The sequence below is a fragment of the Enhydra lutris genome, unplaced genomic scaffold (assembly GCF_002288905.1).
Source record: "Enhydra lutris kenyoni isolate GAN:26980312 unplaced genomic scaffold, ASM228890v2 scaffoldscaffold90, whole genome shotgun sequence".
Lineage (NCBI taxonomy): Eukaryota > Metazoa > Chordata > Mammalia > Carnivora > Mustelidae > Enhydra > Enhydra lutris.
In genome coordinates, this window is record NW_019154174.1 from 4,981,513 (window position 1) to 5,005,504 (window position 23,992).

Sequence of the window (23,992 nt, forward strand, 5' to 3'; positions counted from 1 at the left end):
CAAGGCCCGGCTCTCAGACACACCCGTGAGCCCTGAGTGCTCCCCAGCCCCGACCTCTCCTGAGCACACCAGTCACCCAGCCCTCCCCGCTGCTGCTGACCTCCGGCAAGACTTTGGTCCACCGCCGGCCAATGCCCGGCTGGGTGTCTCGGGCGGTGTCCATTCTCTAGGATGATGAGCGTGAGCCCAGGCCTGAGGAGTAGGGGTGGTGGACCCTACCTGGCTCCAAGCCCACCCGCACCTCAAGGGGAACCGTACGGACAAGTCCCTACCCTCTGACTCTAAGAAACGGGGCCCTATGTCTTCCTGCCGCTTAATGGAGAGGCGGCCTAGGGGTCCCAGCGCGAGCCAGCCCTCCTCTGCTGGGCTCTCCCGCGGCCCCGCCGCAGGCCTTGTGGCTCACAGCCCCGCTCCCCACCAGGACAGCCCCTCCACTGCACACTGGCCCCGGCGAGCTGAGTGGAAAGATGCTCCCTGACCAGCGTTTATATAACAACAACATAAGCATTTTATTTTTTCATTAAGCTTCTTAGTTTCTTAGTATCACAATGGAATGATGAGAAAACAAGAACAAAACCCCGCAAGTCTGCAAATCTCTGACGAAGAGCAGAGACTTCAAGGCAATCGGAGGGGAGGGCGGGAGAGGCTTGACAGAAGCGCCCCAACAGTTCCAGCATCAAGTCTCTCCGGGGCCGGCCGGGCCGGAGGTGGGGGTGGAATGGTGAGAAGGTGGCACGGTCACGAGCAGTCCTTGGCGTTTCGGCCGCATGGCTGACGCCCGCGGGCATGGCGCAGACCAGCCCACAGGATTCCCGCGGGGACTCCCTGGCACCTGGCCGCACGAGCCTCTGCCCGCTCCCGATGCCCTGGGCACTCCAACCAGTGCTAAGGTGCACCCTGAAGCCAGCTCGGCTGGGTGGGCAGCAGGACAGGAGCGTGGAGAGGGACGGGGGCAGGCAGCACTGTTCAGGGTGCGAGAATCCAAGGAGTGGCCGAGGCCTGTCCGGGAGCCATGTGTGGCAGAGGCGGAGGGGAGGCGGGTGGCAGCAGTGGGAGCTCGTGTCCCTTGGCGACAAGCAGGCCGTGCCTAGAGCTTCACGGTGCCGGGGGGCAGGCTGTCATTGCAGAGTCTGTAGTAACGCAGGTCGTTGACCAGCCTGTGCACGTTCTGGGTGAACGAGGGCAGGTCCTGGAAGGTAGGGGCACAGCTGCAGCCCAGCCCCACCCAACACCCCAAATCACCCAGCAATCCCACCCCAGCTACTTCGATCCCGGGGCGGGCCGCAGAGGTCTGCAAATGCCTTATAGAAGTCAGAACTGCTGCTCATTCACTCACCCTGTGTCAGCAGCGGCCCTACGGGGGCAAAAGAACAGAAGCTAACATTCCCCAGGTGCCCACCACAGGCCAGGCCCTGCCCCAGGCCATCCGGGTGCTAAGCCACTCAGCTTCCCCATGAGCCTGCAACGCAGGTTTCAGTAGTGTCCCCGTGTGAAGGGTGAAGAAAGTGAAGCACAGAGAGCTTCCAAAACTTGCCCCAGTTTCCACGGTAAGAAGGGAAGGGAACCCAGACTGGACTCGCCCATGAACATGGGTATGTCCACCAACGCACAACTCTCCATCACCACAGCTGGCCAAGCCGTGTCCACAGACTCCTCCCCGCCCAGGGCTCCCGATCAGAAGGGACACCCCCGCAGGAGCCCACAGGCCTCAGACACCAGTGGAGAAGGTCCCTTGCAGCTGGAACCCCCAAGTCTCCCCCAATCCAGCAAGACCACCCCAGGTCCACCTCCTCATGCTTAGGCTGGGATCACTGGGGGCCAGACTGCAGGTCCAAATGCGGAGTAACATCAACGGTGCCTGCCACTGCCATGGGGCCTGTGGGACCCCATGTGGCTGGCAGTGCCACAGGAGTACCTTCTGGAAGCTCGCTGGCGGGGCCCCTCAGCATCTTTCCCCTGGCTAACCTCCTTTCTTCTTCAAACTCATCTCAAAGCCAGCCTCTGTCAAAGAGGCCCCAGACGGCTGAGGCCGGCCCCTCTGCTCCTCGTTCCCCAAGGGCCCGGGTCACCGGCACGTGGGCAGTGCTCATTGGCTCCGCAGCTGGAACCCCCAGCCAGGAGTCCCGCTTCCTGGCTCAAGCATTCCCAAGTTCTCTAACCGCCAACTACAGCTGAGCTTGCAGAACCTCCGCTCATCTGTGAAATGGGATTAGTAACAGGACCTCCCCTCGGAAGGCTGCTGGAGGCTTCCACGAGCCAGGGCACGTGAAGTGCTTGGCCCAGTGTCATCAACAGGGAGGCAATGTTGCCTGTCTTCCCAGCAAGGCTCCTCTGAAGGCGGGGAGGGGCTGGAGCCCCAATGCCCCCACAGGGCCGGAGAGCCAGCCAGTTTCAGGTACCCGTGAACAGATGAATGAAGGTGCAGGTTCTTTTACTTATTTTGTCCTCCAGAAAACAAACCAAAGAGGTGTCTCTTAGATCAGTGGCTCCCAAAGGCCAAATTCCAAATGTCCTGGGGGGAACAAAGAGTATGTCTCTGTACATTTAATAGGCCCCCAGGTGCGCTGATGCAGAACTAGACTTGGAAGCCACTGCTTTAAATCAAGAAGTTGACTGATAAGGACATCATTAGAAAGTGAGAGTTAGGTATCAGGACTTGGCCTCAAGGAGCAGGAAGGAAAACTACCCAAGCAGCTACAGTGAGCTTCCAGAAGCTCAGGAGAAGACAAGACAGATCCCGGGGAAAGAAAGATTACAGACAAAGGAAAACAGGAGCTGCTGAGTCTAAGAGAAAACTACGCTGACGCATATCACAGACGAGATAAGGAGCGAGCAGAGTCTGTTCCAGCGGGAGCAGCGTGTCCGTCTGCACACGAAGTGGGGCTGCGGCCCGGCCACTGCAGCAGAGAAGGCAAGGCAGGGACGCCACAAGGATGGGGGAGAAAGGTTTCATTTTGCCACACGTCAGGCGGTGAAGGATGAAACAGACTCGTCCTAGGAAGAGTTCCAGGAAGAGTCCAGCAGGCAAGTGCAGAGACCTAATGGCTGAGGAGGGCGGGTGAGTGCCCAGACACGACACCCTGGGACAGGAGAAGCTGGGCGCCGTGGGACTCAGACGCACCAGCAACCATGGCTCCGTGTATATCCTGGGCCTCCGCCTCCCTAGCCCCCACCCCCCTTCCCTGCCACGTTCCCTGGGCAGACAGCAGGGGGCGACAAGGGTCCTCCCAGGTCAAGCCCCGCTGAACCAGGAGGCCTGGGCAGAGCCCAGGGTCACATTCCTAACCCTGGCGGGACTCAGAGATGTGGCTCCTAAGCACCAGTCTTCCCAGACTACAAGTCTGGGCTATAGCAGCTCAGGACCCAGGAGGAAATGACTGTGGCTGGGGGGCTGTGTGCATGATGCGGGGCAGGGAGCCCAAAGAAGCAGAGGCAATCAGATGGACTGCTGGGGCCGGGGCTGGGGACTGATGGCTGGGACGAAGAATGCACTTGCTGCAGAAGCCCACACCGTGGGTAGGTGCGGCCCAGCGTCCAGCCACAGCACCGAGTCATTCAGAAGCCACCAGTGGGCACAGACCACACACGGAAGTGGCCTGCCCCTTCCTCCCTGAGCGGGCGCCAGGGTGAGAACCCACGTCTGCCCGCCCTTTAGCCTCGCCTCTCTCTCCTCACCCGATCCATCTTGAAATTCCGCCCCAGCACGTTTTTCTGATTGGCATCCACGCCGTCACAGCTGGTCAGAAACTCTGGGAGGAAGGCTGCAAAGAAGCCATCAAAGTCCACAGAGGCCATATTGTAAATGGCAATGCCGATCTCCTCCTGCAGCAGGTCATGGGACTTGTGCACCAGGACCTGCAGCAGCACGTTCACAAACTGGAACAGCATGGTGGTCCGGAAGATCTTCTGCAGACAGAGAGGGTGGGCTGAGCGATGGCCCAAGGGCTCACTCCGCCCCCAAGCCCGTCCACATGCCATCCCGTGGCCCACCCTGAGCCCCTGAGGCTGTCCCAGAAGGCTGGGACTCCTCCTGCCCCACTGCCCCCTCCTTCTGAGAGAGGGCACTGACCTTGTGGTATAGCTTCTGCTTGGTGTTGAGAGTTTCCAAGTAGAAGAGATTTTGTTTAAATAGGTGGATATCCGGCTGGAGAAAGGACTGTCCGAAAGCCTAGGGAATAAGACCACTGTGTTAGGAGCAGCATTCAAAGCACCTCAGACCTGGCCCTTCTGGGGCCCCCACCCCACACCCAAAGAACCAACACTCTGCTGGTTCCTCGGGCCCAGCGGCAGAACAAGGGTACCCACGGCCTTAATGCCTCCGATCAGACCTTGGAATGTTCCTGAGTCATCTTAGCTCTAAAGCCCTCCTCCACTGGGCCTTACTTCACACATCAATCTCACCTTGACCTTTTGTAATAAACATCTGGAACCCATTATGGATTCCACCTTTGAAGCTAGAAGCTACTCAAGTGACTAGTCAAATCTTCAGCAATCCCAGCAGACTCTGAAGCCTGCCTCCTGCCTTCCCTAGAGCCAACCTCTGTCAGCAGACCCCTGGGCCCTTCCCTCAAGAGACTCCACTCAGCTTCTGGGCAAGGGTGCCTCAGTGTGCTGCAGGCAGCCCCCCACCCTTGGCAGCACCGGACAAGGCAGAGAGATAGGCATGTATCCAGCACCCCACTGGCCAGCTGCTGGGCAGAAGCGAACTCGGTCTCACAAAACAGGCAGCTTCTCTCTACAGATGGAGACCAAAGCTCCAAGAACTTAACTACCTGCCCAGCTGCTCAGCGGCAGCACCACGCTCGGACTGGAGACTATGGCGCTTCCCCATACACCAGGGCACCAAACCAAGGGACAGCCAGCCGAGGGAGCAGGTGGAACCCTCACGGGCCCTTCCCGCGTGTCACCTGCATGATGGCGCTGAACTGAGGCTCGTTCTCCATTGGCTCCTCGGTGACACCCCGCTGGACGCTGGCCAGGACACTGGACTTAAAGAAGTGCCTCCAGTTGTGATGGAGCGTGCGGAAGAGCAGCTCGAACAGTTCCGCCTTCACGTCAGGGGAGGGGCGCTGCGGGGACACACAGACCTTCACAACGGCCCTTCCTGCAGCTCCAGAGCAACACAGACCAAGCAAGCCTGCGACTGGCACCAGCACGGCACGGCACGGCATCAGAGTCAGTGTCCCGCCCACGTGCTCAACTGGTCAGGTGCCCTCTCGCGGGCAGCTCTAACCAGGCATCCTCTCGAAAAGACACGAGGCCCAGGTTGGGGCCAAGGGACCCTGTGTTCTTTTACTTTTTTCTAACAATTTTTTTTCTTAAGGATTTTATTTTTATGTAATCTCTACCCCAACATGGCGCTCAAACTCACAACCCCGAGATCACGAGTCACATTGTTTTACCGACTGAGCCAGCCAGGAAAAAAAGGCTACCTATTGCAGAACAATCAGAAATATGGCTTTCCTATTTAGAAAGCAGCTGGTATGACCTGTCACGTCGTCATGTAGTTCCTTTTCCCAGAACAAAGAATGCTGTTCCCAGCTAACCTGTTGATCTTACGCAAAACAAGTAAGAAGCTTTAAAAGCAGTTCTGCCCTCTGTGGAACAGGAGTTTAAAGTGCACCTAGAGCCACGGAAAGCAGCGGCAGAGGACTCCAGTGGGAGGCAGCGGGTGGGACTGGCTGCTCCCTGGGCCTGTCTCCGCTGTCACCGGTAGCAGGATTCGGGGAGGAGGGGATGGAGGGAGGAAGGCTCAGCAGTATTTTCTAACTGAACCGAAAACCTCCAAGTCATTGGAGGGCAGGCCAGGTCACAATATTCTAGATGTCTCTGTAAAATTAAAACTGTAAGGCCCAGATAATATTTAATTCACTCTTGATTAAAATTAAATTGGGACCAGAGGGCACGAGCTCCCATGGCAGGAATCCTTACAGGACCCAAGCGTGTTTAATGATGCAAAGCAACTGACTTATTTAAGCCTTAGTTGGGGAATTACAATGATTAGCTCTTATTTAACTATCACATAAAATGTAGTTAAATCCACACCTATTCTGGATCATGTCATTCTGAATGCCTGTTTTCTACGGAGGAAGAATGTCCCTTTAACAATAAAACCTTTGCACGGATCCAAGAACTAGCCTTAGAGTCTTGAGATCAATGGACGTTCTTACTGGAAAGTACATGTGTTACAGTGTTCGCTGGAGAAAACCACGTATTCACCTAAAGTGAGTGTTTGCCAGGGCAGACTGATCTCCCTCACCAACCAGCCTTGCTGTGCTTTCACTAGACCAGCTCGGATTAATCCAACCAGAAAGACTGGACTGAAGGCATTCTTTCTTGGAAAAAATTATTTTTACAAGAAAAATAACAAATTAGCTTTAAAACACAATGCGTTTTCTTCACTACTTCATTTCCTCCCCAGGTGCAGACCGGAGGCAGCACCGGGGGCCAGGCCCCCCCATACCTCGGCAATGATGGGATACACCTGCTCCATGCAGAGGGAGATGATGCTGGGGAGGAAAGGCTTGAACACCTGGCCAGGCTCCTGGACCACCACCTGCAGGATCTTCAGGAACTTCTCCACCACCCGGCAGCCGGTGCTGCCTTCGTTGAGGATGCTGTCGGCCAACTGTTCTCTGCAGACAAGGGGAAACGCGTGGTAGCCAAGGAAGCGTTTCTCTGCGGGCCAGCATGAACACCAGCGCTTGTGGCAAGTGAAGAGAAGGAGCAGAAAGCCCCAGGCTCTGTAGCCGGGGCCCCCCTACTTCTCGCTTGGGAGTCTGGAAGCCACGGAGAGCAGGTGTGCGGTTACCTGGTAAACATGTTGAGGAAAGTCTGTATGATCTGCTCTGTGAAAGGCACGCCCATCTGTACTCTGAGGCCTCGAAACAGAGTGAGGAAGAAGCTCAGCATCTCGTCGGTCACATCTAAATGAAGGCGCAAAGCCGAAGGTCAGAAGCCGGCGCACGGGGTAAGCAGAAGCGGCGGCCCATGGCCGTCCTCTGACAAGCCGCACTACTATCTCGACCGAAGGCTTCCTGCTTGAAGAAGTTTCCCCAACGCCCCCGGAGCCCATGATGGAAAGTGGGAAACCATCAGGGACATGCCGGAAAAATAGCTCTGGAGTCGTGAACCTCTGGCTGACCACAGCTCACTAGAGGAAGGGAAGGTCACTGGGCAGCCATCCTTACCGGCCGGCACCCAGCGTCACTTTTCTCCCTCCGACCACTAATCCGGGCACTTGGGTCAGGGGTTAAGTGGCTGAAAGTGGGTAAGGTGGATAAGGAGGGTGTATTCAGGCTGAATGGCCCCGGCCCACGAAAAGGGATTAATCGCAGAAAATACTGGCTACAGATCTAAACCATCATCTTGTGCAGTGTGTTTTGGCTCTAACCTCACACACTCTGCTCACAAGAGGCAATGAGGGAGCGCGTGCTGATTGACAAGACTCGTGCAAGGGCTCTCAGGAGAGCCAGGCCACGTGCACCGGGAGAGCCTCTGTAGGTGACACTGACGGAGGGCGGGAACCGTATCAGCAAAAGCCACCCTGCCCTCTAAGGAAATAAGCAGCACTCATGGGAAAAAGCTCTTTCCTCTCCTGTACCATGACCCCATCGCCTCATCCTCGCACATTTTGCACTGGGAGAAGGCAAAGACTTAGAAGTGCACGAGGCAAGATGCCCCAAGTGATTCTGGGCCACACAACACAGGCGCAAGACCCAGGTGAGGGCTCCCGGGGTGGGGGCTTGACCCCAGACTCTCCATAACCAACCCCCACTCTGCCTTCAGTGTCAAGGCCCGCGCTACCCACTTGGGTGGGCTCTACAGAGCCCAGCAGTCACTCTGGGACTTGCGGGCACCCGCCACCACGGGGCCTGCCACCAGCTCCTACCTGACTGATGGATAAAAGCTGGAAAGAGGGCCAAGGAGACCTGCACGGATTCCTGCAGCGACTGGTAGCAGATCTGCCGGGACTTGGTGGACTCCCCAGAGATATTCTCCACGATGTCTTCCAAGACACTAAGTGTCTGGTGGATAATCACTTTGGCTGCAAATCAAGATTCAGTGTGTGTTAGGACTTGTCTGAGGATAAAGCAGGATAACGGGAAACATACGGGAAGGGGACATTTGCACAGGTGGTTTAGGGGACAGCTGCAGAAGTCTTGCTAAAAGAACATGGTCTCTCTTGATGGAGTGTCCTCTCTCTCTCTTTTCCTACATCCTTTTCTCTCTTCTTTTTCCCCTTTTTACCGCCAGGACTCCGCTGGTCTGCCTACTCAGGTTTTTTTTTTTTGCCTCTCTTCTGCTTCTGTCCACCAGAAAAAGTCCAGAGAGAGAGGAAGGTACAGTGCGGCCTCCAGTTAGATGACGGGTAAGAAAGTAAGCCTCACAAGGGGACTACCCCGGGCGAGAGTGGACATGTGCACATCAGACTCGCCATCAGTTCCAGGTCTACGGCTAGCGGGGCAGTCCGCACCGGCACCCAGCAGCACAGCTGCGGCTGCGGTTGCGCTTGGGAAGACGCCATCTGCACCCGGGGCCTGATGATACACGTACGATGATTATCATATGACTTTGTGTTATTAACCGCATCTACTCCTAACGAGACCCCGATGATGCCCCATGTAGCACCCCAAGAGAGCAGAGGCAGTGGTCGGCCAACAGCAGGAGCTCAAGACGACGCCGCAAGGGCCCGGCCCAGATGAGCCGCAGAGGAACGACAGGTGAGCACTAGATGGCCCTACAAGTGGGGCAGGACTCCCGTCAGGGCACTGGGGACAGCCAACAGCCCTAGCGCTGCAGGGCTGCTGGGAGGAGGACAAACAAGTTTGAGAATGTTTCCAGCAAAGTGCCTAGGATATCAGAAAGTTCCATACAGGGAAGCTGCCGTCCTTCTCCAGCACTGGTGGAGCTGCCTCTCACCCTCAGACACAGGGCTTGCCCCCAGCTGCCCCCAGCAGGCCCCCGTGGCTCAGCCTGAGCTTGCCACTCAGCCCTGGCAGAGCTCCACAGGTAGAACCAGAGGCTGAACCAGAGCTGGGCTGAGAGCTGGCCTCCAGCTGGCCATGCTTCTGGGGCCGCCCTGGCCCCCCATGCTCCTCAGCCTCTAGGGGGCTGAAGCAGCTTCCAGGGAAGGTACGGCAGAAAGAATCGATGCTCTGGAGGTAGATGCGATCAGGTTTGACTCCTGACTCCGCTGCGTTCTAAGTTGCAGTTCCTCTTCTGAAAATGTGGAGAGAGAGATGACCCCACCTCACTCAAAGGATTTTAAAATAATGGCTCATAGAGGCACCTGGGTGGCTGAGTGGGTTAAAGCCTCTGCCTTCGGCTCAGGTCATGGTCTCAGGGGTCTGGGATCAAGCCCCACACTGGGGGTCTCTGCTCAGCGTGGGGCCTCCTTCCCCCTCTCTCTCTGCCTGCCTCTCTGCCTACTTGTGATCTCTGTCAAATAAATAAATAAATCTTTAAAAATAAAATAATGGCTCACAACAGGCTGGTCTTCTAACAGCTGGTCACACGGATACTGGCACGTGAGCCAAAGACACGGCGTCCCACTCAAGGAGCCACTCACGCCCACTACTGCAAGCACAGAGACTTTAGCTAAGCCAGGACACCACACTTGGGTCAGAGGTTTCCCTAAGAATGCACAAGGCGCAGGGAAAGCAGTTTAGGGGGAAAGCTAAAAGGGTAAAGAGACCAAAATCTGACCTCTGGTGTATAAGGAAATTGAAACAAGAACCAAAATGCATTCACAGAAATGTACAAGAGGAAACTGAAAGCACCATTAAATACGTAATAGGAGAACAGGTCTATCACATGTACCCCCACTGGACAGGACGTTACCAGACCATTAAAAACAACACTTTCAAGAGCAAAGGGGCAATGTGGTGAAGAATCAGGATCCGGAGCCATTCAGACCCGGCTCTGACTCCTGACCGCACCACCTTCTCTCTGATTCTGAGCAACCTCCACCTGCCAAGCAGGGGACGAGGGGTGGGTGGGGACTTGACAGTGGAGAGACTAGCAGTGCTGCTGGAGCAGATGATCACCCCGAGCATGCCACAGGGGACGCACAGAAGCGGTGCGACAGAGAGTACACAACACTGCCCAGGCGGTATTCCTGCCCCAACGGCTGGAAACAATCAGAAGAGCTTCTGGGACGTTTTACGAGAATATGGTTTTGGACTCTGCAAAAACGTCAATGTCAGGTAAAACAAGAACCAGGAATGCTTTTCTGTATTAAAGGACTGGAAAGATGTAACCAGCAAAGAGAACACATGACCCCGGACTATATCTTGGATTTTTAAGAAGCAAACGAACATCTGTACAGAAAGTTCTCGGCCCAGTGCGGGTCCAGGGAACATGCCACAGATGTGAGCTCTGCCATTAAGTCTGTTCCCTGTGGAAATGGCTCCTCCTGTTCAGCAGATGGCCCCAGCATGGCACGGAGGGCAAGGGGGCAGCATCCGCTCTGCAGGGAAGCTGCGGCCACATACCCCGATGCTCTGGCCACTGAACTGTGAGCGAACATACAAAGGCCGCGTGTCACCTGCAGGCCGGTGCTTAGAGCCGCTGGGAGCGCCACTGCACCATCCCCTGCATCCCTGTCCCAGTGTAAGAACAGACTGTGGGGTGGCCCTCAGCAGCCCAAGGCCTCGAGTGACCAGAATTAACAAGCAGGATGTTGCCAACCCCTTAGCCCCAGGTGAACATGTAAGAGCAGCAAGAAATACATCTTTCCTGGATTAAGCCACTAAGATTTGGGGACTGTCTGTTACCACATAGCCTCTGCTGACTGATAATAAGTACGTGTAAGATAAAGGGAGAAAAGACCATCGAACTTTCTAAAGTGTGATTCCACACTAGCCCTATGTAACCCCTGGGCAAATCACGTTGTCTTACACTAGTTTCCTCCCGGACTAAATCAGGCAACAGCAACGGACTCATAGGCTCCTGTGAGAATTAAATGAATGACAGAACGCTCAACACTGAGACCCAAGACCAGACAAACACCGGACCGTGAAGGGCGGTGCCGGCACAGCAAGACGCAGAGATGGAGAGAAGATGGCCCAGGCAGGGGCCCGCACAGGGCGCCCTCGCTCACTCTGCCGCTCTCACGCACCCACAGAGCTACAGAAGACACTGAAACAGAGAAAAAGGAAGACAACAAGATGCTAAAATGGTTACTTCCTAAAACACTGAAACGAGAGATTTAGTTTTTCCCGTCTTCATAGTATTCTAATATTTTTGTACAGTGAGCACTTATTAATGTTCCCGATTCTAAAAATAATGTTCTTAACAAGAATGCTGAGTACTTATCACTATTTCTAACATTTCACAAAGTGTTTTTGTTGACATTCTATAAACAGTGTCTCCCAATGTTTCGGTACTTAGTGTGAAAATACTGTACTTTTATAGTATTTCTATAAGATTCCTAGAAATCTGATGCCTTCTACTTGAACTGAGTTTTCTTATCTTTTTCCTCTCTTTTGAATATAAACAATCAGACTTGAAGTGTCATTTGTGAAGATACCAAGTTTTTTCAAAGCCTCTGAAACACATGTTTTTAGAGAAAGGTTAAAAATAATTTCAGAAGACAGTACTTAAATCCATTTTTCCCAACATGCAAAGGTGAAGTGCTTTGATTGCTTATACAAGTATCTGAAACGGATCAATTAGTCACTGAAGATTGTTTATCCACGGAAGGCATCACCGATGGTTTGCTTATTTTTTACATTTTCACTAAGCGAAGGGGTGTCCTATACAGGAAACAGGTGCAGCTGACACGAGCACAGAACTCCACAGACAACCAGGACTCTACCACCTAATGCTGGCTCTCCCCAGCCAGCAGCTGTGCGACAACGGACAGGTGAATACTTCATCGGCCACAAAGGAAGACGGTGCCTGCCCTATCTCCCTGGCCATCCCTGCCTTGGGGACACTTACTGTCATCCAGTGGCATCTTCCTCTGCGGGGCGACAGCATTGGGTTTCAGGTTGCGATAGTCCCGCGAGAGTGCGGAGATGAGACTGGCGTGGTTGATGGAGCGCACAGGCCACTGCTGCTCGTTCTCGGGGAGGTTTGGCCATGGAAGCAGCAGGATATTGGAGAGGGCTCGGCACACCAACACCTGAGCCTGGAGGAGACCCACACGTCAAAGGGCGAAGAGCAACATGCAAGTGCACATGACACGACCTAGGCACCTGCCACACACACACACAGTTCTGACCTCCAGGCTCCTTTCTCACAGGCCGGCCTGGGGCTTTGGTCCCAGTCTAAGGTAATGGCGGGAGAAAATGAAACAGCGACACCTAGTCTGGGTCCAGCACACTCCTTGGCCAGCCCCAATAATCTTTCCTGGTGCCATCCCTTCCCCTCGGCACCAGAAGCATTACTATAGAGGGAGAAGTCACAGACACGGCAGACACTGGCCTTCGACACCCTCTGAGACGCTGCTCAGAATAGGGCTGAGAGCGCGAGGCCGCAAGAGCAGCTCTCACAGTCCCTGTGCCCTCGGCGCTGGGTCGGAAGCAGCACGTTGACAGCCAGGTGCTCTCAAGGAACTGCTTTGACTGCCCTGACACCACCTCTGTTTTGTTTGTTTTTAAACTTCTAGTCTGAGCCTCCTGAAGGATTTTATGAAAATCGTTGACTGGATGGAGTATCTCTACCTCAAGAAAATACAACAGAAACAGACTATTTGTAAACCAAAAGGAGTGCAAGGGGCCTCTGACAACACCAGCCACATGGCCAGCTCTCAAGGCAGCACCCCCGGCTGCCTCCTGGGAGGAACTGTTCATGTGTTCTGCACACCGTGCGGCCGCGTGGTAAGGGCCCATCGGGAGAGCACGGAGGCTGCCCCAAGTGCCACCTATGGAAGAAACCACCCCTGTCGGCGTGGCCTGTAAACTCCGAGTGCAAAAGAAGAGCCAGCCTCCTCCTCCTCGGCCTCCCCGAGTCTGAGCCACACGGCTCCAGGGCTGCTGCGGGTTGGCCCTGGGGTCTCACCTTATCGACAAGTCGCTGAGCAGAGGCATCGGTGATTCTGTTGAACACCTTTTGCACCGCGGGGATGCTGATCAGAAAGACAGGCCGCACGGTGGTGGCCAGGGACACCAGTAAGTGGCACGCAGACAGCAGCAACTTGTCCTGGACCTGGAGACAGAAGAGGACATACCGGCTCACTCGCTCTCCTGGGGGGCCGCTATTAGAAGAACTTTAATGAGGTAGCCGCAAGCCAGATACGGTGCTGGGAGCCATTATACCACCTAGGCTCTGCATCAAAGCTTCTAGGGATGATGGCCAGCAATGAGGCCCCCTCCTCTGTGCCACATCGCGGCTCCCAATGTCAAGATGGAAACAACCCCTTCTGGTTCCTCTTGGCCTTAGTCACCGAAACCTCTGGGCTCAGTCACTTGTCAGCTCTACAATCCCATGGCAAATCCCCTCGCATACCATTCAAACTACTCGGGATTGTTCATCTCACTCCAACCACGCCAACCTCTCTCTCCACTTGCCTTCCTGTACCCCACCAGTCATGCCAGGCTCTCCTGCTTCCTCCCTTCGGTGTGCCAATCAAAACCTTGGTTCAGGACCATCTGTCCTTTTCAAATTAGCAAAAGAGAAAACTACAGATAGGATCTAATGCTGGCAAGACTGGTGAAAAAAGGCACACTAAAGAGTCACGGGCATGCAGAACTATTTTGGAAAGAAGTATTAGAATTTCCTAGAACCATAAACTATCTCTAACCTTTAATCCCCCTTACTCTTAAAAAATCACCCAAAAGGATAAAGGTAAGCTCGGGAGTATATACATTTCAGAATTATCTAGGGTAACTTTTTTTCAAATGGAGGCAACTTTAAAGTCCAGCAATGGCTAGGTAAATTATAAATTATATACCCCCCCCTCATGGGACACTGTAACTCATTTACAAATTACAATTACAAACTCAACAAAAATTTATGGAAAACAATACACTGTGAAGAGCAGGGCAGAATGCTACCCGTGGTTAAAACTACAAAAAGACAAACAAACAATCTATATGTTACACAATATAAATCGGTGTCTTCTCGAAGGACAACTGAGTAGAATCTATCAAATTTACGTGGATCCACCTTTGACAGCAAATCCACTTCCCGGAATCCATCCTACAGGGATGTACACACCAAGAACTAACTTCCATCAACAGGAAAATTATAAAACATCCCACTCCAGAACGGCAGGGTTTCGGAGGAGGGAACCAAGGAGTATCACGACTTTCTGGTCTATAAATCTAAATGGTATTTTACATTCTCACAATGAGCATGTATTTATGTGGGACTTAGCTAAAAAAAATAAAGTTATATTTGAATTTATGTGGGCCACAGTTCAAAAGGAACATGATATGACACACTGCTCTACCACAGTGGTGAGAATTAAGGGTCTAATACCAAGCAAGATCTGGGTTCTCTAGTAAGTGCGTATTTGGACAGAAGGGCAAGGAGTCCGCTACAAAGGGCAGCGCCCGCGGTTTCAGGACCTTGGTGCTGATCAGAGGTGTGACGGCATCCATGGTGGTGGAGATGAGCGTAACAAACTGTTGTGTGTTCTGCCGATGGGCTTCGCTGCAGTACTGCGCTAGCCAGTGCGAGTAAGCCTGAAGAGCGGCCAGCGACTGAGCGTGCCTGCGAAGGGGAGAGAAGATGCGATGTTAAAGGCCAAGGTCAAAATATGTTTGCATTAAAGGAAGAATCCCGCCCAGTGCATTTACTGTTTGAAGATACGTGTGATGGCACAGAAATCATTTACTTGCTCGGGTAGGACCTAAAAATGAAAACACCATCTAAACCTTGCCACCGCTGCCTCTAACACAGAAGGCAGTCAGCCCTCTAAGTAGCTGTGGCTCCTTTAGTGGAGAATGCACTTTAGAAACCAAGAGCCGGGGTCCTCAGGGGAATGTTCTTTCTGGGGTCTCACTGCTCCCAGGAACTTTTGGGGAACAGAGCTAGGACTCAGGCAAACCACATGGAAATCAAACTGAGCATCAACTCAGGAGGGCAAGCGGACCTCGAGGCAGGAAGAACACACGGCCACATAAATGTTAAACACCAATCTCATACAGTACAAAAACAACTAGACAAATTCAGACTTTTACGATTTTCTAAAATAAATAAATAAAGGTCTAAATGTCCAAAAATTCAGTTTCTCTTTCCCTCTCTTCCTCTCTCTTTCTCTCCCCGTCCCCTACCAACATGCACAATCTGGAGAGCTGGTCTAGATGACAGAAGGTAAATGTAACATGATTCGGCATTAGTTAGACCTTGGGTCAAAAAAAAAAAGATATAAAGGACATTTCTGAGATGACTGGGACAATCTGAGTAGGGAAAAATAATATAGATACACACACACATACACACACACACTCTTAAAAATGCTACATATTGGGGCGCCTGGGTGGCTCAGTGGGTTAAAGCCTCTGCCTTCGGCTCAGGTCATGATCCCAAGTTCTTGGGATCGAGCCCCGCATCGGGCTCTCTGCTCTGCGGGGAGCCTGCTTCCCCCTCTCTCTCTGCCTGCCTCTCTGCCTACTTGTGATCTGTCTGTCAAATAAATAAAATCTTAAAAAAAAAAAAAAATGCTACATATTGGGGCACCTGGGTGGCTCAGTTAGTTGAACGTCCCAAATCTTGGTTTCAGTTCAAGTCATGATCTCAAGGTCGTAAGATCCATCCCAGCACAGTACAGAGTCTGCTTAAGATTCTCTCCCTCTGAGGGGAGGGGGATGGGGGAATGGGTAAGCCAAGTGATGGGTATTAAGGAGGGCATGTATTGCATGGAGCACTGGGTGTTATATGCAAACAATGAATCTTAAGAACATCGTATCAAAAAAAACTAATGATGTACTGTATGGTGACTAACATAATAAAAAATTATTCAAAAAATTTTAAAAAAAGATTCTCTCCCTCTCCCTCCACTCATGTGTGCTCGCTCTCTACCTCAAATAAATAAAATCGGATGACTTTGTTCCTAGAGAAACATGCTGAAGGATTTATAGGTGAAGTGACATGTTGTCTGCAATTTACCTTCCAACAGTTCACCTAAAAAAATTAAAAAAGTATGTGTTCACATGTGAATACAAAAAGCGTAAGAAACAAAAGCCAATGGGGCAAAATACTCATAACTGATGAATCTAGTTTGAGTATGTAAGGGTGTTCATTCTATTTTTCCCCTTTACTACAGGTAGTAACTTTTTCAAGATGAGAAGTTAGGTAAGAAAAGGTATTAAGTACCTTAAAGTACAAAAATACAGGTAATTCATAGTGATCAAGTAGTTACTTTGTATTTTATATTTAGAATGCATTGATTGTTTTACCCTTCAAGCTTTGAGTACCAAAATTAAGAAAAGGACATCAGTGTGCCTTTGGGGTCTAGGAATTTCAGTCAATCTAACCAATTCACAGACCTCTGTAAGGCTGGAGAGAGGGGGCTCTGAAACTTCCTGAAACTGTGTGCAAGATGTTGTATTTATGAGCAAATTAGCATTTTTCTCGGCAGAAGCTTCACAGCTTTCTCTAAATTCTCAAAAAGGAAAGCTATATATATACATGCATATACATACACTCTTTAAAAAAAATCCTAAACCACTCCAGTAAATAAGACTCTATCATTTACCTAATTTGCAGCTCAAGAACTATCCAGAACAGGGGTTAGCAGACTTTTTCTGCCAACACCAGAGTATAAATATTTTGGGCTTTGCAGACCATACATACTCTCTCCGTCACAGCTACTCAACTCTGCCGCTGTGGCACAAAAGCAGTCACAGACGATGTGTAAAGAATGGGTGTGGCTGTGTTCCAGTAAAACTTGATTTACAAAAAGCTGGCAGTGGGCCCGATTTGGTACAGGCCATAGTCTGCCAACCTTTGCTCTGTTCTAGGGCAAGTCTGGGCACTGTGATCTCAGGGACATAGGCCCACCTCCAGTCCCCATTCCTCTAACCCTCCCACTTTCTTAATGGCTCTCCACTGTCCAAAAGGCTCCTCTGAGTGTGGTCCCTGAACGTCCTTCAAAATCACTCAAGTTCCCGCGTAACACACAAACACCCGAGGAGCCTCAGGCCACCCTGCTGTAGTCAGACTCTCCGAGTCACTCTCCATAGGCTACAGTTTCAGCCACTGGCCTACAGAACAAGACTTGAGGCCCTCAAGTTGTTTCCACTGTGGTCCTCCCATGCCTATCCGGCCTCCTCTCCCACCACACAAACTGCTCACCGCTCCCTGACTGTGGAACCCCGCAACACATCTGTGTCTGCGCTCCTGCCGCTCTTCCCTCCTGAGACGCCCACTCCACGCGCGCTGTTCTCGGCGGTCACCAGCTTGCTACATTCCACTTACTCCAGCCTCCCCTGCCCCCAGACAACCCTCTCTCCCTAGGTCTGGAGGAGGGAGTCTTTCTCTTCTTCACAGCAACCACCGCTGTTCCTTTTTATCTATAAACGGACTGGGACTAGAAGACTCGGTCTTTCCCAAGAATGCACCAGCAGCCCACTCTTACTTACACATCGATGAGATCAGGTTTCAGGACCGACGGCACAGCAGTCTCAATGTTGTACAATTTTATCTGAGATCCATAAAGAGTGACTTTGACCAACCTGTTGGCAAAGAAATCGGCAGGAAGAGACACTCAGCTTACAGACTATAACAGACAAAATGGACAAGGTAGCAACAAAGGTCCCAAGGACAGACATTTTTCCATCCAAATAAGAATCAAGACCAGACCTTCAATTTTATCCCAAAAATCTAATCTGAGATGTGCATAAAGGTTTATATAAAATACTAAGGCATGATTTACAGAGCCAAGAAATTCTGAACACAAAATAAATATCTAACAGGGAAATACAGTATAATATACACCATAAAAACAGTTAAAATCCAAGTATTTTATGTTGTGTATTTTACGACAAAAAATAAGAAAAAAGTAAATGTTTCACATGAATAGACATATGATAAAGAAAATAGAGCAAAATGTTCACTGTAGCATCTAAGTGATGGGTATATATGGGTGTTCGCTGCACAATTTTTCCAATTTTTCTGAAGATTAAAAAAATGTTCCTGTTAAAATATTTGAGGGAGGGGGCAGGGCATGAAGCAAAACTTTTTAGAACAAATTGAAGGGTTTTTAACTTCAAGCACAATCCTTTCAGAAGCAAGTTGCTGAGCCCACTGGCCGCCCACAGGCTCACTGCATACAAACAAGCCTTCAGTCCAGTAACCAAGAGCCAGCTTTCGGGGAAATGGAAACGCCTCTTTCACTGGAGACTGACGTTCCCTTCTGGGCAAAGGGAAGAATCCGGAGGCCCGGGGCAGCTCCGTCTGTGCCGGCTCTGTAACGAAGCTCTCTAACGGAGCAGGTCTGAGGCAGACACCAGGGAAGACAGAGGGCGTTCTCCGCCTGCGGTGCCCCAGGGCACAGCTTCTCAAGCTTAAACGACCCAAAGAACCCACAGGGGAGCTTGTTACTGTGCAGCTCCCGGGTCCGGCCCCACAGACGGACTCCGGGCAGTGAGGAGCAGCCAGCAAGTCTGCATCTGGCACTCCATGCCTGGGGACCACATTCTGAAAACCACTCCTCTCAGAAGGGAGTGGAAAGCAGGACCTGCCTAGAAAACCCCAAGCTTGAGTCCCAAAGCATGCAGGGCTGGGGAGCAATGGGGGTCAAAGAGCCAAGGGCTCTCAAGCGAAATTCTGGGAAGGGGCCGGCATGGTAACACAAGACACCCGTGCACCCAGCGTGTCATTCTGCAAACCACTCTCCGTTCTGTGCCCAGAGTACATCTCAGCCGTGCTGGATATACACACAGCGGGCAAGCACCGCCACGCGTCCCCTTTACCTTTTCATCCTATAAAACTCCACATCCACCTGCTTAAGAACAACTCCATCCCCCCTACCCCAAGCCTGGCCTGTCACTGCCCTTGCTCTCTGGTTCTGACTAGTGTCTGTATCTCCCGTGAGTGGAATCACACCGTGTTCAGCTTCACGTCTACAGCACCCTGAGTGCCGTTCCGCACTAAAAATGACTGCTGAACGCGTCTCCCGCCACTGCTGCACTTGGCAGCTTCGCCAGTAGGTCTGTCACATGCAGCCTGCAGGCGAGAAGCCGGCTCATCCCACTGGCCACGAAGGTCACGCAGCCCTAACGAGGAGCCTTCTCTCACACTCGATTCTAAACGAGGACAGAACAGCCAAGTATCTCTGAGTACTGGGCCTGCAAACCCAAGCAGTGCACAAAGAGGTACACCAAGGCAGGGAATCCGAAGTCTGAAAAAATGTGGTATCAGACAGGAAGAAAGACGCATCCCAAGCCTTGCCCAGGAAGGAGAGGAGGGGCGCTGGAGGTGGAAGCCCCGTGGTCCGAAGGAGCACAGCATGTGGACTCGGGAAGCTGGTCACAATCCAGGGTTCCCTCTTGTGAACCATGTGACCTGAAGCAACAAGGCACTCCCCATCTCGGGCCACGGCTGGCTCACAGATCACACGAACACCCCCATCCCTCAAAGTACAGAACAAAATAAAACGTGCAAGACCACTTTTTTGAAAATTTCCTATTACTGTGTGCTTTTACTATTATTAATCTGCCTTTTAAAGATTTACTTAAAACTCTTAGTTATCTGTGCTTTTAGGCGAAGAGTAACAGTTAAAGAAAACTCAGGTGTGCAAGTCACTAGGCTTGGGGCTCGGTTTTGCTCAGTGAGTTACCAATGATCCGGCTCCTGGGCCAATGACAGAGTCCGGTGACCTGACTTCGGCTGGACCCACATCCACCCAGTTTTGATCTAATCAGTCCACCAGCTACCTTGAAACAATCTGAGCCTCCTATCACACCGGAAGCACCTTTTTAAAGTTATTTATTTAAATTCAATTCCGTGAACATATAGTATTATCATTAGTTTCTGGGGCAAACAGCTGCATGACACCCACTCTCACTCCACCCCGTGCCTCCTTAACGTCCGTCACCCAGTTACTGTTCCCCCCACCACCCCACCCCTCCCGCAACCCGCAGTTTGTTTCCTAGAGTTAAGAGTCTCTTATGGTTTGCCTCCCCACTTCTGTTTTCATGTTATTTTTCCTTCACTTCCACCATGTTCATCGGTTTTGTTTCTTAAATTCCACACGAGATTGTACATTATTTGTCTTTCTCTGACTTATTTCACTTAGCATAATACTCTTTAGTTCCATCTACGCCATTGTAAATGGCAAGATTTATTCTTTTTGATGGCTGAGTCATATTCCTCTGTGTGTGTGTGTGTGTGTGTGTGTGTGCACGCGCGCGTGCGCACATGCATGTACACGTATACCACATCGTTATCCATTCGTCTGCCAAGTACCTGACTTAATATTTAAGCACATGGGTTTGTGAGAGGGGAGCGGGAGGCCTGGGCAGTGGGAAGTGGTCCTGAGCAAATGTCGCTGTACACCTGGGAGGGCCCCGAAGGGAGGGTAATGGAGAAGGCTGGTAGAGAGGTAGGGAACCACCTCTCGGGTCAGCTTTGACTCCTCAGGACTTAACAGGACTGGGAGAAGTCCCACCTCTGGCATCTGGCTACCTAGTTGGAAGAGGCTGAATGACCACTTATCTGTCCTTCGCCTGCCGGGCCTTTCCTACTGTCTCTTTACCGTGTGGGCTGAGACGTACGATTGACCTCACCTGGTTTCTTCTGAGACCAATCCTATCTTTTTACCTACAGACCCGTCTGCTATGTTCTGGGCACTGTGCTAAGTGCTTCCTCTCACTAATTCTCACAGTCAGCTGCAAGACAGCAGGTCCCTTCCACGTTACAGACAAAAGGCCTGGAGTTCTCAGAGGGTACGTGCTGCTCTGTGTGCACCACACACCTGGCCACACGCTGCCCTCACACAAGAAGGAACAACCGGGCTCTGAGGAAGGGAGGGCACCACGACGGAGCCACCACCTACCTCTCCACGACCGTGAGGGCATCGCTGAACCGCGCGGCGAACACATCTCCGATGAAGTACTCGGCCAGCCGGCCCACAGCCTGCAGGAGGGAGCTCAGGTCTCTCAGGGAGCAGTGCAGGCGCCGGCAGTCGTTCTCCGCTGTGATGTTCAACCTGTGTCCTGCAACACAACACCGCCAATGGGTTCCCGCGGGAAGGTGGCGCTGCAGTTACCGCTACAGCAAGAGCTCATCTGGGCAACTAGAGGGAGCAAAACCAACTGCCGAGGGGCGCCTAGGGAGCACAGTCAGTTAAGCGTCGGACTCCTGATTTCAGCTCAGGTCATGATCTCGGGATCATGAGATCGAGCCCCACATCAGGGTCTGCAGTCAGCGGGGAGTCTGCTTGAGACTCTCCCTCTCCCTCTGTTCCTCCCCCGACCAAACGTGTGTAAACTCGTACACTTTCTCTCTCCCTCTAAAATAAATAAATCTTAAAAACAAAAACAACTGTGAAACACAGCAACTTGCAGGCTGTTTCCCAGTAACAAGCCAGAACAGAGGGCCCTGCCTCCACCCAAACCCGCACACACAAGCATTGTAGGCCCAGAGAGAGCGAACAAGAGGGGCACACAGCCCACGGTGTGCAAACACGGACCTGATGTGATTCCTCTTGGGCCAGAGGTAGTGACACCACCAATCCTTCGCCCAAGGAAACAGGCGGGGCGGCGCAGTCACTTGCCGATACAGGTCATACTTCTGGGGTGGAACTGGTGTCCTAGACTGGCCACTACACCTGCAAAGCTGCCCACTTTCCACACCCGGGCTGACCATAGAATGCAGCCTCAGTGGGCAGACAGGCAGGATCCACCGCTCCGCAAAGAACAGGGTGGAGTCAGCACTCCACACCCCAGAAGGTCCGAAGAAGCATGGTCTGGGATAAAGGCACAGGGCCTGGAGTCCGAAGACACAGGGGCCCGAACACCTGCTGGCTCTGGGCCTCAGCCAGCCCTTCTGAGTCTCAGTTCCCTGTCTTTAAAAAGGAAAATAATGCTCCTATGGAATTCACTAGTGTACGGGCAAAGTCAGATGGCTTGCACAGGAAACCCTGTGAACTGTAAGGTGTAAAGCATCACTCAGTGTTTGTGTCACTATATATAACAAAGAGCATGTGGTTTTCTAAGACCTGAAACTTTCTTTTCAATGTAATTTCTTCACGCTGAGTGATAAAGGCACAAAGGTGAGGGACAAAAATACTTGCAATTCAGACACCTCCTTGCCCTGCAGACCCCTCCTCACAAAGGTCCACAAAAGACAGTGAGCATCGCTGGGCAGGGAGAACTCACTCTGCACTGGATCAAGTCCTGCACCCTCACGCTGTGGGAGAGAGGGCGAGCACCTGCAATGCCAGCGCTCCCAAAATACCAGCCCCCTCCCGCTGCCATGTCAGGAGTTTCCTCTCTGTGAGGAGAAAGAACTGGCTAAAGGCCACCCCCTCCTACGGCATTCCCCAAACATCTTCCCAGAACCCAGGCCTAAGCACACAGCTCCCCGTAAGCATGGTGCCAAACCACCTGGGGCTCCCTCCTGGCTCTGTGGGAGAACCTGAACCCCCCAGCATCCACTCCAGGGCTCTCACTGCCTCCTGCCATTCCTATTTCCCACCTGGACCCCCCGGGAACCCCCGGTGGCTGAGGTCCCCGCCTGGACTGCCCCCGGCATCCCTGGTCCCTCCTGCCTTGCGTACTCTCCCCACTCTCCAGACTCACCCAAGTCCCTTCTGGGAGGCCTGCCCTCTGCACTGCCCAGCAGAAGGAAAAGGCTTCCCTCCCGTCCTGCATTCCCCGCCAGGGCACCTCGGCGCACACCGGGAGATACACTAAGGAGCCACACGTCTCCTCACAGACCATGAACTTCCACAAGGGGAAGGGCGGTGGCCAGGACCTGGCACAGGGCCAGGTAGAGAACAGGCAACCACAACGAATGACTGAATGAGATGCTACAGAACACAGAGCAAACCGAGTAGGACCAGGTGTGTCAGGTGCTTGAGTTCCTCATACAGCCCTCCACCCTCAGGAATGTTCCCTTGTTATTCTAAGGCCACTGTGGACAGGCACTGTGAAGCCGCAAACAACAAGCCTGAACACCTCAGAAGGTGGCCAGGAAGCGGCAAGTCTGAGGCCTCAGACCCTACACAGACTTCCAAGTGCTGAGGCTTGGAACAGAGCCTGGGACAGCCCCCGAGCGTGGACAGGAGTCTGGAAAAGGGTGTGGGTCACGTTCCAGGGAGCAAGAGGACAAAAGGAAGGGGCGATGCAGGGAAGGACCTTTTAGGGACAGAGCCAGTGACAAAGGCCAGCTTTTGCCTGCCCCCCAGTCGCCTGCTCCTCCACCCTGAACAGGGAGCAGTGCCTCAGGGAATAAATACCAAGTGGGGAATAAATACCAAGCGGGATTCCCAGCCCGCAGGCGGCCTTCCCCAGGCCCCAGGAGCGAGTGCCAAGGAAGGCGAGCCAGCTTCCCCCCACCCCCCCTCCCCGCCCCTCCGTCAGAACAAGAGCTATTTTTGGTCCTCCCCGCGCCCAGGCCCAGCAGGCTCCACTCTGCCCACCAATTCTCAACTTACCCACACCTGACCCTACAGCTACGTACCCTTAGGCTTCCCGAAGAACTAGGTGCTTGAAGAGCAGTTACACAAAATGTTTCCCTTTTAAAAACCAAACCAAAATACCACCCCCTAAATCAGGTTTCCACTGGAGTGGGTTCTCAGCAGTCATCCTAAGGGGTCTGCCCCCCGCCGTCCCCACCCCCTGCACCCACATGAATACACCTGAGGCAGGGCCTCTTCCCCGACGCCCCTCCAGGGAGTTTTGCCTCTTCAGTCAGCTTGGTCAGAAACACTGAGGGAAGAAGTAGTCTTCCCAGTTCCTTATGATCATCAGCGGTACCCCCCTGCCGAGGGGAGAACACAAAAGCAGCCTAAGCCTGCTGACCCACGCCAGTCTTGAGGAGAGGGTGAAATGCAGCCCTGGGTCCCTTCATTTCTTGTGTCACCCTCCTG

The 23,992-nt window shown here is 52.6% G+C and overlaps 1 protein-coding gene across 2 annotated transcripts in view; it reads right to left on the reverse strand.

The window, feature by feature from the left end:
* Nucleotides 1-484: 484 nt before the first annotated feature.
* The window catches only part of LOC111162340 (exportin 6), a 101,138-nt gene continuing 77,630 nt past the window's right edge, over nucleotides 485-23,992 (reverse strand). Inside the window, exons 13-24 of one of the 2 annotated variants that reach the window (XM_022526704.1) lie at nucleotides 20,954-21,113; nucleotides 17,538-17,630; nucleotides 14,520-14,664; nucleotides 13,009-13,155; nucleotides 11,947-12,136; nucleotides 7,892-8,047; nucleotides 6,812-6,926; nucleotides 6,464-6,635; nucleotides 4,908-5,069; nucleotides 4,070-4,168; nucleotides 3,676-3,906; nucleotides 485-1,189 (exon numbers count right to left, since the gene is read on the reverse strand). In XM_022526704.1, coding sequence (XP_022382412.1) covers nucleotides 1,088-1,189; nucleotides 3,676-3,906; nucleotides 4,070-4,168; nucleotides 4,908-5,069; nucleotides 6,464-6,635; nucleotides 6,812-6,926; nucleotides 7,892-8,047; nucleotides 11,947-12,136; nucleotides 13,009-13,155; nucleotides 14,520-14,664; nucleotides 17,538-17,630; nucleotides 20,954-21,113 — 1,772 coding nt within the window. In that variant the 3' untranslated portion in view covers nucleotides 485-1,087. The remainder of the gene's footprint in view (nucleotides 1,190-3,675; nucleotides 3,907-4,069; nucleotides 4,169-4,907; nucleotides 5,070-6,463; nucleotides 6,636-6,811; nucleotides 6,927-7,891; nucleotides 8,048-11,946; nucleotides 12,137-13,008; nucleotides 13,156-14,519; nucleotides 14,665-17,537; nucleotides 17,631-20,953; nucleotides 21,114-23,992) is intronic. The other variant, XM_022526705.1, reaches the window with a different exon arrangement.